Source organism: Stegodyphus dumicola, chromosome 8 (assembly GCF_044657685.1).
Source record: "Stegodyphus dumicola isolate Sdum_Otavi_A_Nest chromosome 8, ASM4465768v1".
NCBI lineage: Eukaryota > Metazoa > Arthropoda > Arachnida > Araneae > Eresidae > Stegodyphus > Stegodyphus dumicola.
Window position 1 is genome coordinate 178,517,554 of NC_140775.1, and position 13,365 is coordinate 178,530,918.

The following is a 13,365-nucleotide window of genomic DNA, read 5'->3' on the forward strand; positions in this document are numbered from 1 at the left end:
GAACAACAAATGAAGAAAATTTTAGAAGAAATATCAAGTGAATTTGAAGCAGAAGTAGAATAACAGCCAAGTAACTTTTTGGAAATGGAAAGAAATGAAGGAAGAACTATATTGCTAAAATAGTTAAGACATTCAATAGATGTTGAGGAATCTGGAATGTCTTAATGTAAAGAAATAAACATTCCAATATGATTAGAGCCAACGACATCTAATGAAAGAAGAAAGGTTAATTAGCCTAGATTGGTAATCTTTTTTATCTGTTTAACAACACTCATCAAGATTCAACTCATGCTGTTAGTCTTGAAAATGAAAATTGCAGAAAATCTAAGTGTAAAAAATGTTGAAAATGAAAACAAAATTCACAGATACTTAAAAGATACCATAAATTTGGGTCTGCATTATAAATGTTTGGAGAACTGTTCTACTTCAACTGAAAAATTAGAAGTTTCCAATGATGGTTTACGCAAGTGATAAACAAACATGCAAAAGCACTACTCAGTATGTGATTTCTATTAAGGAAATCCTATGAGCTGGAGTATGAGTAAATAATCAATAGTTGTTTTTTCAACTACTAATTCTGCAAACAAAGGGGCAGCAGACTGTGTTACAGAACTTTTAAATTTAAAAAATCTTCATATTTTTGGAAGAAATAACCGATAAGACTGTTATAACTGTTTTAAACATTGATAATCAGGATAACATTAAATTGGTTAATGAAAATTTGAATGGGAGAAATACACAAATTGAAGTAAGTTATTATTTTTTGTCAGGAAAAGTTAAGAAAGGTAATACAAATTTAGTTTTTGTAACTTCTTATGATGATATAGCAGATATGTTCACAAAACCATTAGGTAAAGTATAATAAATTTACGAATTATTTTGTACATTGAAAATTTTATTAAATTAAGCAGTAAATATTTTTGATAATCAATAAATGCTAAATTTGATTTAATGTTTGAATTTAGTAATGAAATAAAAGGTAAGGGAATGTGCTGAGTGTTATTTATTATTTCAATGATTATTTATGTAAAACTGAGTGGCAACAGTTAAATTTTCTAATTGGAATGACAACAATGATGAATTGTCATAATACTTTTCTGTATTAAGTGTTTTGGTTATGTTACGTCCTAATTTGTTTATGTGATTGAGTGTAGAAATAAACTATAAGAAAATGAAATACACTTTTTTGTTTGCAAAAAATTTTTTAACAAAGTTATCAGCCTAAACATACAATTCTTTAGAATAATTTGGAATCATAACTATCAATTTTCAAGACTATTTTGTTATAACTATTGCTTATCAGCTTCTGAATATGCCAATCAGACTGCAAATGTAAATTTCAGAGCATTTTTCAAAAAACACATTGCCTGTTTCTTTGATAGTTAAATGAAACAATATTCTAAAGCCATAAAACAAATGCATAACTTCAATTATACAATTTGTTTGTACATAATGAATTAACTTTTTTCATGAATTAACTTTTTTATTTTTAATAACTTCAATTATACACTTTGTTTGTACATAATGGATTAAGTTATAACAGTACTTATTAGTCGTCTCAGCTTATGTTTTATTGGTAGCAGTCGAATCCAAGAAACAAAACATCAATTATTTATTTATTATCAAAGATGAAAATAAACAATCAAATAGATCAGACTTACTTCAAAACTATTTGCATGTTGTACGAAAGACAAAATAAATTTAAAAAAAAAAAAAAAAAACTCATGGAACTTACATTTCAGTTATTGTAAGCAGTCATACAAAATGGGAGCAAAACAACGATTTCAGAAGGATACTACTTGAACAATAGATTCTCTGTAATATTTGCTGTAAAACAAGTGACTGTTTATTACATTAACTAAAGTATTTTCTGAAAATGGCTGAAAACAGAATGGCTAAATCTTAAATGAAGGTCATTACAAAAAACATGGCTGAAAGCTCAATAATGTTTACAGGCTGTTGGAAAGAATATTTGATGACACAGTACATAAGGGTTACCAAAATGTTTTAACGGTGAAAAAATTCTTGGTGTCAAACAAATTATTGCCAAAAAAGTGCAAGCCAACATAATTATCTCCCCTCTTTCAAAAAAAAATTATATCTCCTCTTTAAAAAAAAAGTTGGGAATAGGAAAAGAAATAGGGGAAGGGAGAAATGAAGACTAAATTCTATCATTATATTATCATTCAGTAACTGATACTGATTACCTTCATTCCAATTTCTTTCTCCAGTAGTGGTCGGCAAAAGACTGGAACTGGGACCGGAACCGAAGAATTATGAGTTTTTGCTTGAGTGGCTGTTTCTGTTTCCGTATTTTTAACAGTTGAACTTGTCCGAGATGGAAGACTCCATCCATAAGCTTGCAGCCTACCATCCTCCTTCCTAACATGAGCCCGAACTTGTTTATATTGCTCTCGGCGCTCTCTTGCTCTTTGCTGTTGAAGTTTCTCAGAAACCCTTGAGATGAAATATTTCTAATTAAGAACTAAAATTATCAAAATCGATATTAAATAGTATCAATACTAGTACTGCCTATAAAATACTTATCATCAATATAAAGAATTATAAAAACAATAGCTTTAAATTTTGGGATATAAATATTTACAAACTAACTAATGTTTCAGAATGAAAAATGTTTGAAAAATTAATTTTAGTTCTTCAGTCTCTTTGATCACCTGGTATTTACTGAATATTGATTATGGCAACACCTGGCACTTGACTGAATGTTCATATTATTTTCCACAAATTACAGTTTATTTACATTATCATACAGAATACTTTTACTAAAGTTTCTTAATCCATATTTAATAATCTCGAGCTGCTGCATATATGCTGCTCGGTTAGGCATGCACAAAGTGTTTCCCTAAGGTATTCCACATGTGATTGTAATCTGCCGACAGATGGCATTGTAAGAACGGTGCCATCAGAGGGCATTCTGAAACTGAGAAGCACACAACAGAGTTAAAAGAAAGAGAATAAACATAATAGTATATTGTGTTTAAATTATGATTTCCCAGCATACAGCTGGATGTACATAATATAATATGTAGATTTTGTTAATAAAGAAATGGTATAGTATACCATTCTGATTCAACCCAGAGAGAGCACACCTGTAACATGATGATTCAGATTTACATACAGAGACAGGCAGGCTACTCAGTATCTTCACATTGCAACAACTGCTGTACAAGGAGATCTGTCATTATTCTCCCTGTTTTCTCACCATGGCGAATAACAATACTACTTACTATACTACTTCTGAAGAGAGAGAGAGACCAATACTACTTCTGAAGAGACACACATGCTTCAGAAGTTTTCGATAAAAGTACTATTCAACACAGACTTTATTTCCATCCAATATTTGGAACTCCATATGTGCATGCAGCAAGATGCCTTCCCAAAAATCTCAAAAACTTAAAGAAAATAACTTTATTCAGTTTCAAATAAAACAAAGAGTAGTTCAACATGTAAATAAAGATGAAAATATCGCTGACTGCAATTTCATTGGAACTGGTCCAGCATTGTCAAAGCACTGTTAGTACAGGCTAGAATACGAGGTTGGATGAAGAAAAGCGAGGCTCAGAACAGATTTCTCTGCAATTTCAATAGCACCAGAGTGGAAACTATTGTCACTGACTAGATTATTATGGAAAAAGATTTCCAAAACTACTAGGAAATCTAGATTGAGGTAAATTAGTAGCAACAATAAATTTGGCTTAATAATAAATTAAAATATTATTGCCTAGAAAATGTCCCAGTGATTCAGGAAGGATTGCCTGTGTACCAGATCTTTCTGAATAAGTAAGGCATACTAAACCATGATATGTCCTGTGCACAGTATTCGATACTTCACTTGCTGTTTGATAACAGCCACTTTTGGCCTGTAGGAACATTCAGTATTCCTCTGGATGCATCATTACTTGTGGGCAATCTACCGATCTTTTAACAAGCAATGCCTATAATTTTGAAGGCTGCTCAAGCATGTGAAATGAAGATGAGAGCAATTGCAAACACTCTTCCAGCTTCAATCACTGAACATATGCAGCACCTATATATACTTAACCTATTACGGAACAGTTAGAAAAAAAAAAAAAAAAGAGTTGAAAAGTAGACAGGTTCTGCCTTCCCTGCTGCTCTGATTAGTGTGAATCTATTTCAGTCAAGTCCTTTAATCTCTGATCAATAGAGAAAAGCAGCATGCCTAAAGAATTTATTTTCAAGGCTCAAAAACTCATTTTGCGAATTGATGCCAAATAATAATAGTAATCATCTTTGAATAATTTCACAATTTAAGTTCTTAAAGAAAAATTTAGCCTGTTGATTTGAATTCCTTGTTGACTTTACCTCAATAATTTATGAAAACTTTTAGTTTTGGTTTTCCCCTCAGCGAATACAGTTCATGACACTTTTAATCTGTCATTTTATTTGCAATAACTATATTTATAAAAAAAAGTATAAACATAGATACTACAAAATAATTACAGTTTAAAGCTACATATAACTTTTCACTTACAAATCACTGTCAAGTATGTCAAGGCCTCTGTGTCTGTCACCTAATCGCTTCTTTCTCATTGTGTCCAAGGCAGGACCTGAGCTTGTTGTAGGAGCATTATAATGAACATTTACAAAAGGCATAGATTTCCTAGGAGGCTTTTCATTTGCATTAAATAAATTGCTGAAACTAAATTAAGAAAACTTTCAATAATAATTAAAAAATTTCCAAATATGCAACATAAAATTTTTTACACAGAGAATTCTAGATTCTTTTTCTTAAAATTTTCAGTTTTACAAGAACAGGTTTTAATAGAAAAAAAAAAGAATCTTACTGAAATTAATAAAAAATTCACATCACTGAAGTACATAAGCGGAAATGCTTGATTGATTTAAAATTTTTAATGAAGATACTTAGTCAGGATTAAAAAATTAGTCACGTGTGCTCTTTGCTGCTATTGTGATTACAATGAATATTTTCAAACATTCAAAGCAGTGAATTTTTTCTTTATTATTTTTCCATATTCTATAGACTAAAAATAAAAAGTATAAAATAAAATATAGAAAAGAATTTTTTTAAGGTTTTAGTTAAAAGCACTGTAAAATAAAATCGCATAGTGACTTTTATATGAATTCTATTAAGACATTAGCTGAATTTCAAGGGATAGAAATAAATGACACATATAAGAATGATTACATTCAATTCACTTAAATTTTTTCTTTGCTAATTTTTTTTTTTTTTTTTTTTTTCCAAATCCACCACTCTCGTCAGCCCTATACTTTTTATTTTTTATTACAGATGATCAAGAATGCTTTGTCAGATTTAAAATAATAGTAATAATAATAATTTGATTTCTAGTGCATTTAATTAAAATTTCACAACTTAAGAAGTTTCTGAAATCTTTTACTTTTTTCTTTTGAAACACCCTCAAAAGGCACAGTTGTAACTTGCAAAGCCATCTTATATTAAACCAAAACAATATTAATATATAATTTTACTATTACTTTCCTTAATTTTCAAAAGGTACTGATACAGCTTATGTTTATGCTTTTATTTTTAAATCTTTCTCCAGATTAAAAGAAAAAATTAAAATGCTCATAAAACAACACTTTTTTTTTTAATCAGTTTTGTTACAAAATATTATACATATAACAGGGGTGAATGCAACTGCATTTCAAAAAACCTGAGAAATATTCTGCAGTAAAAAATTCAACATAATTTCAAATAACTCTGAATATTGTTGTGAAACACTTAATGTATACATACATTCAAAAACAAAGTCCAACATTAAAAATTAGTGTAAATTTTTTAAAAAATTTTGCAGTACTAGTTTCAATAGTTTTTGAACTAGTTTAGAGTGTAGCAGCTGAAGAAGTTAGTTTAAAAACTATCAAAACTAGTACTGCAAAAAATTTTTTAAAATTTACGCTGATTCTTAATGTTGGACTTTGATTGTTATTTAGAGTGATATTTAAACTAAAGTATACATACATATTTTGAAATATTTTGCTAGTGAAGCAAAAAAGTAGAATTTTTTAATCTATAAAGAATTAATTTATGTGCCACTATACAGACTTCACAGTCGTCTATCTCTGTGGTTTATCAACATTTTAAAAAATAATTGCTAAGTTTTTTTTGGGGGGGGGAACAAAGGTTGGTGCTTTCAAGGAAGGACTGAGTTTATGTTTTTCTTTGCTAATAACAGAAAATTTAGTTTAATCAGCAAGATATTTTGATGCAGACAATTACTTAACCTTTTAAGTATTAGAACTTGCAGTATGCATATCAACAGGTGTTAAAGATGAAGAACTGTTAAGAAGAAGAGGTTTATGGAATGTAAAGAATTTTGGTAAGCTGTCCAATTGTGCAATAAATTATCTATAAAACTTTCATCAATAGTGATAAGAGGGATTTTCTGATTCAAAAGCCACATATTTAGTTTTGTGTAATGAAAATAAATAAAGTTTAATCTGTGTAGCATCTAAGTTATCATTGTACAACTAAGCTCTCCTTTCTGACATAGTGTCACTCATATAATCAAATGAGCATTCAACAAGCCAATGAAAGCGAGTTAAAACAGATTCAATCAATTCTGTGAGTATTGGGAATTTCTGTTTGCCATTTTTTGCAGTCTGAATACCGCAGCCCGAAACATTACAATTTCAATTTTTTTTCTGTTTCTGTATGGGGGGGGGGGGATTTTTTTTCATTAGGCGAACTTAGTTTGCACAGAGAAGTAATTTGACCTTTCACTGAACTAAATATAGTCAAAAATTTTTAATTTGTGCAATTTTTAATGATATATTTGTTCAAACACAAAATTTGAAAAGGATGTTGATTTTATAAATTTACTGATTACAGAGTCCACAATTTCCAAATCTAGAAATATGGATTTGAGAAAGTAAAAAATCTAGAATGCCAGCTATATCTCGACCATAATCACCTTTATATATAATTTATTTTAAACAAATAAATATTATCAATTATTCTTTTGATACTCTATACCTTACTGTCCAGCTTAAAAGAAGTAGTAACTTTTTAATATTTAATTTTATTACAAAAAAATCAAAACAAAATTTCTCAATTCCATCCCAAATGATAAAACACCATCACAAAAATATCATTCTTTGGCACTGTTTTAAATAATGGTACAGTCATTGTCTGTGCACAAAAATATCATCTGTGGTATTTATTATTTATTCACTTCCCAAGTAATTATACAATGATGTCATTACAAATAAACAAGAAAAATGAAAACCAGTCTAGTCCTGAAAGTTTCCCTTCAATAATTTTTTTTGAAGTGGTCTTTATGTAATTAAAAAAAATAATTGCAGATTATACAGTTTAGCGATTGCTCAATGATGAATAGTCACATTTAAGTACTTTCAAGGCTACACTGAAAAACTTGGAATTAGAAAACCATGATGTGAAATCATGTTTTTATTACTGAGCATAGAAATGGCAATACAACAAAGCATTATGCCACAATGTAAGGTTTAGAAAGTAGATGCTATTTTGAAGTTTTGCACATTACTTTTCTGATACACTTTTGGTTTTTTTTTTTTTTTTTTTAGGTGTTAGCAGTTTATGTTAGTAGAATTCTGTTAACTGCAGCTGTCAATTAGAATAGTTACATGTATTTTTATTTGTGATTTCTGTAGTTGTTGTCGTTTTTTGCATTTATTTTGTATTTTAAAAAATACACATTCCTTTCATAAAGCTGCATATATCCTTCACATTCCTATCCTAGTTAGACTTCGCACCAACACTTACATCTGGCGTCACATGCACCCCATTAATATAAAAGTGTCAAATATTTTAAGAAATATGATACAAATATAGCAGTGTTAAAAATTTGGACATAGTATCTGTTACTAAAAGACACTTACAATTTCCATATAGAAGATTTGTTCCTTTTCGTATCAAGGGAAGAATCACTACGAGATGCACGTATCATTTCAGTCCATCTCACAGCTTCTTGAAGTTCCATCAGCCGTTCTTTGTATTGATTTCTTTCCATTAATACACGAGCCATTTCAACACGAGTAAACCTTTTCCTCTGAGCCATTGGTAATTCCTCCTGTGATTTTTTAATATGGGAGAATATAGTATCAGCCTATAATCTTACAAATCTAAAATAGTAAATAACTATATTAGAAATGGGAGAAAATATAAATAGCTATATTTACTTCATCATCAGATTTTCCAGATTTTGACTTTTCAGCTGCTTCTTTGGCTTTCTTTAATTCTTCCTCTAGTTCAGATATTCTTTGCTTTAGCTTCTCTTTGACACTCATGTATTGTTTTAATTCTTCTCTTAATATCTCTTGTTCACTGCAAAAAGGCAATATGAAAGACATTTGATAATACAATACTACATACAATACCTACATATATACTACATAAATACAACAAATAAATGGCACTTACATGCCTTCAGTAGATTAAAAATATCTTCATTAATTATCATGATCAAATGCATTTTATATTTGTAAAAATGTCTTAAAATTGATTAATATGTGCTCTTATATTTTACAAGGTATGATGATGTTTGAGAATGCACATTGAAGTGCTAATAATATTTACAATAAATGCAAATATATTCAACAACAGAACTAAGTTAATGAATTACTTTTATATATTAATAACTCAAGTACTTTTCAATTAACATTATTTCTAAAACTACATGTGAGAAAAATGATACTATAATTATGTCAAATAATATTGATTTTCTCTATATAACTGTTTTTATTTTTTCCTTTGCATGGGATATTTTCTGTATTAAAAGTTTCAAAAAATATTCATGAGGCAAAGCAGTATATTGCCAAAACTGTTATGTGGTAACCCACAATGTTCTTAAAGAGTATTTATGTGGCAATCCAAATATACATGTAGTACATGTCTGATTTGCCGAAAATGCAATATCAAATTGTAATTTTTTTTTTTAAAGCAAAAACAGACTGTTGTATATATGGGAAAAAACAACATCTCAAAAAAAAAAGTTTTCTCAAAAAAAAAAAAAAAAAAAAAAAAAAAAAAAAATTGTTTTACAAATTCTAAATGCTTTTTGGTTTCTAAATTTTATTGATTGATTGTTCTTGTAAGGAATTCTTAGTGCAAGGACATTTTTTAAATTGCTGTTGTTTTTTATGCATTAGCTTGGTGAAAAATTAGTTGCCAATCAATTCGCAAATGTTCTCAAAGTCATCAATGCATTCATGACTTTTTGATACGAGTACATATAATTAAGAAGCATCATAAACAATTTTAATTTTAAAATTATTAGCATTTAAAGGAATTTTAAATTTATTTAAAATTCTAATCTATTAAAAATTAAAATCATTCATTTACTATTTCCATTTCAAGTTTACGTGGTTTTAACATTTCATCCAAATGTAATTCAGAAATTTGGCTCCAATGATAATTCTTCTGTCTGTTCCTTCAAAATACCATACAGATTATAAACTCATTTTTTTATTATGAACTATTTGTCTCTATTTGTTACATTTACTTCCGGGATTAATTTCCTAGTATATGCAATACGGTGTAAGCTTTTTGTATATTAGGTAGCTTACCACTACTTTTAGATTAAATTCACTTTTGTTCCCTTTTACATTGACACTAATTTTGCAGCATTTTGTGTGACTATAGTTTCCCCCCTTAAGTTTTCCACCCCCTGCCCTGTCAGTGGCAGACCTGTAATTTTTGTCCTGCAAGTGGCAGACCAGCTGAAATTGGCAGAGAATGGCAACAACTGGCAGATACTGTTTGAAACTTTGTATTAATTAGTAAGATCCATTAGATTATATTTTTAATAAATTAAAAAATGTATATATTTGAATTAATCTATAGTAATAAAAATAATTAATAACTGCTTTAATCAGGATTCAATTCTAATAAAGGAAAATGAACAAATTTATTCAATTCTGTTAATTTATGTCACCTATTTCTACAAAAATATTTGTTTAAAAATTATCTTTATTATTAACTAAAAAACAGGATTCCACTCCTCTTTTTATGCACAGAATCTTAGCATGATTTACGGAAATTCAAATAAATAAATAAATAAAAATAATACAAATAAGTATACAAAAAGTAGAAATCAATCCTTGTTGACTCAATCAGACAATAACCTGATAGCACATGCCCAGGCAGCATTACTCCAAATACAAAAAGTAGAAATCAATCCTTGTTGACTCAATCAGACAATAACCTGATAGCACATGCCCAGGCAGCATTACTCCAAATATATATACATAATTTTGGATGGATAAATGGGTTATGTGGCTTTCCCCAAATAACCCATTAATGTTCAGCGATGTATTTTTAAAAGGCCCAAATAAGTGGCCCTACATTGCTTTTAAATTACCTTTAATGCATTCCAGAGTGATAAAACTAAACACGGAGTACGCTAAAACAATTAGGAGTTCAAATGTCATGTGCTTCCTTCGAGAACTGCAGCCATTATCTAGCAAGAGGAAAATAAAATTGGTTCATATTTTTTTTTTTTTTTTTGGAATGCATTTTTTTAGCTATTTCTTCACATTTCTTGAGAAAATAGTAAAGTGATACAGGTAAATGAAGTTCTATTTGGTTATATTTTATCCTTATAGATGCAGCTATTTTGCCATGGAAGTTTCCCCCCCCCCCCGAAATCAAGTTAATTAGTAAAAATTTGCATGCAAATGTTACTTTATATAAATCACTGGGCATTCAGACATTCTTTTTCTTTTACTGCAGGTTGTATGATAATTGTTTTGTTCCTTCTTCTTTACATTGAAAATACAAATATGAAAATATTAACTGCTGCACAGGATCCAGCTGAATACTTGTTTTCTAAGAAAATCGATGATGGTATTATTGCTATACCACCTGAAGTTCATGAACTAACACATGATGTAATTTAGATATTCCATTTGTAATGGATATTGCTGGGATAGTTGAAATAGTATCAGCAAATGATGAGTCTGAAAAAAAAATGGAATTACCTTCACTTTCTCGGGAATCAGCTAAAGCCAAGAATAGTTGAGACAACAAAAACACTAAATTACACAAAGCAGATTGGAATCAGAGGGAAAATATAAAGATTACCTTGTGGCACTGGAAGCTGACTTAAAAAATGCATTCCTAGTCGTTGTATTTGAAAAATGGTTTTTTTTTCAATGAAATATATTATTTAATGGTAGAAAGGACAATTCACTATTCTAAAAACGTTAAAAACTATCATGATTTTAATATTACTACAGATGATATAAAGATATTCATAGGATTTTTCAGGTACCCATCTACCATAACCTTTCAAGTGGAAGAGACTACTGGACCGAACCTTTCAAGTGGAAGAGACTACTGGACCGAAGTAAAAGACTTAGCTATTCAGTTGGCTCAGAATGCTTTCATTAGGAATGCTTTACTTAAACCTAAAATCATATATTCACTTCCAGGATAATTCTAGAGCCTCTGAAAATAAGCAAGATAATTAAGACTGCTCACATTTTGCATAAAATGCAATACTACTTTATATAAAAAAAAGTTTTACAAAATTTCATGCAAAACTATAAACACTACATTTTATTACTATTATATCCATTTATTACATATCTTTCAGTTTTCTTAATATACATATATTTAAGCACTTCATTTGTGCTTTCTCCCATTTTCTTTTTTTTAAAAGCTTTAGAAACTAAACATCATATTTTAAATGCTGTATTAATTATATTATTATTGTACAAGTCATTTTTTTACATGTTTCTAAGTATTTTGAAATGTATACATGTTTATCTATTTTTCCCTTTTTTTAAATACTACTAATTTGTCTGCTTTTCTGTCGAGCCATGCTATCTTTCCAGCTTCACCAAAAGTATACAGGATCTAAAGTATCAAATGAAAAGGAAGAAAATACTAGGCTATTACTTAGACACATACTACACTTTATGTCTCGCACTAGCTTTTCAAGCAAAACTGGCTCCTCATCCTTATACATATTTCTATAATGAAACCTTACAAAATGTTTTAGTTTATAGAAAATATCTACAAATGAAAAGTATGACTCATGTTGCATAGTGGAGATGATTACAAGTACTGAAAGAAATTAAAAAAAATATTCTTTAGCTTTCCATTTATTAACAGCAAATTGATAATTTTTTTTACATTTTTGAACAACAGTGAACTTGATCTTCTGCTACAGACTGGTTCATAAAAAAGGTTCATATGAACTTGAATGGTGAAACTGATGTTAATTTAACTTTTGAATGAATATATAGCTGAAACTATTTCATTTTAAAATGTATTCTTCCCTACTGCTAATTGCACTTCAGTAAGATTTTAGTTTTTTAATGAGTTTTTCCAGTTATTGCACTATTATGGCAGAAACTAGTTTATAATAAGGTTTTAAGTACTTTCTAAAAAAGTTACCATTATATAGAGGAGAAATGTTTTTAAAAAAATTAACTCACTAATAGCATTTACTTTCTATTATTTCAATTTCATACTTTTTACCATAATTTCCCTTTTTTAGGATCGCTTGTTTACAGACACTAGCTATGATAATCAGATAACCAAATGGACAGCATTTAGAGATGCCAATATGCAAATGAGTCAAACGTGATTGAATAAATTTCAGTTCAGTCGGAAATAAAACCTTAAAAAAAAAAAAAAAAAAAAAAAAAAAAAAAAAAAAAAAAAGAGTATTCAAAACAAAATTTTAATGATAAGAAAATTAACACAAAAAAATTTACCTTGTAAGTTCATCTACTTTGGCAATGAGGTCATCTTTTACAACATTCAAGGCGTTTCTAAAGAAAGGAAAATATAACACTCTGAAAAGCAGATCTTTTAGAATGAAAAATATAAAAATTACACTCATAACTATTCATATTGCTAATAGAAAAGATTTGGAGACAAAAATCTACTTACTTAGTAGCTAACAGTTCATTATTTTCTGATATTAGATTTTCAACCTCTTTTCCCATACCTGAAATTTCAATTATACCTTTAGAATGAAATAAATATATGAAAAAGAGTATAAAAACACAAAACCAAATTCTCATTCAGTCATGTTTAGATTGTTAAAGCTACACTTTCAAAAAAATCATTCTATTCAATAAGTGAACTTTTTTAATCTTTAAAAGTTTTTTTGTAAAAGGTTTTACCATTAGTCTTGAATGTAATAACTTAACATACAACATAACTTAAAACAGTTACATTGTATGTTAGGTTATTAATGTATATGTAAACATCTTAAATGTATGGATGTTTTGATGAGATAATAAGCAAAGTATGACAAAAAAAATTAACTACTGTTATTGTTTATTAAATGAAATGTTTTGACTACTTTCTATTACTTGTTGTTCATCCCCATATTTTCTCTTAACATG

The 13,365-nt window shown here is 28.6% G+C and overlaps 1 protein-coding gene across 5 annotated transcripts in view; it reads right to left on the minus strand.

Annotated features, from left to right (window-relative positions):
- Nucleotides 1-13,365, minus strand: part of LOC118181070 (C-Jun-amino-terminal kinase-interacting protein 4-like) — a 91,698-nt gene that overhangs the window by 44,346 nt on the left and 33,987 nt on the right. For all 5 annotated transcript variants that reach the window (XM_035350151.2, XM_035350153.2, XM_085822799.1 and 2 more), the window contains 6 exons: nt 12,905-12,962; nt 12,727-12,783; nt 8,182-8,326; nt 7,882-8,072; nt 4,514-4,681; nt 2,208-2,457 (listed from right to left, as the gene is read on the minus strand). In XM_035350151.2, coding sequence (XP_035206042.1) covers nt 2,208-2,457; nt 4,514-4,681; nt 7,882-8,072; nt 8,182-8,326; nt 12,727-12,783; nt 12,905-12,962 — 869 coding nt within the window. The remainder of the gene's footprint in view (nt 1-2,207; nt 2,458-4,513; nt 4,682-7,881; nt 8,073-8,181; nt 8,327-12,726; nt 12,784-12,904; nt 12,963-13,365) is intronic.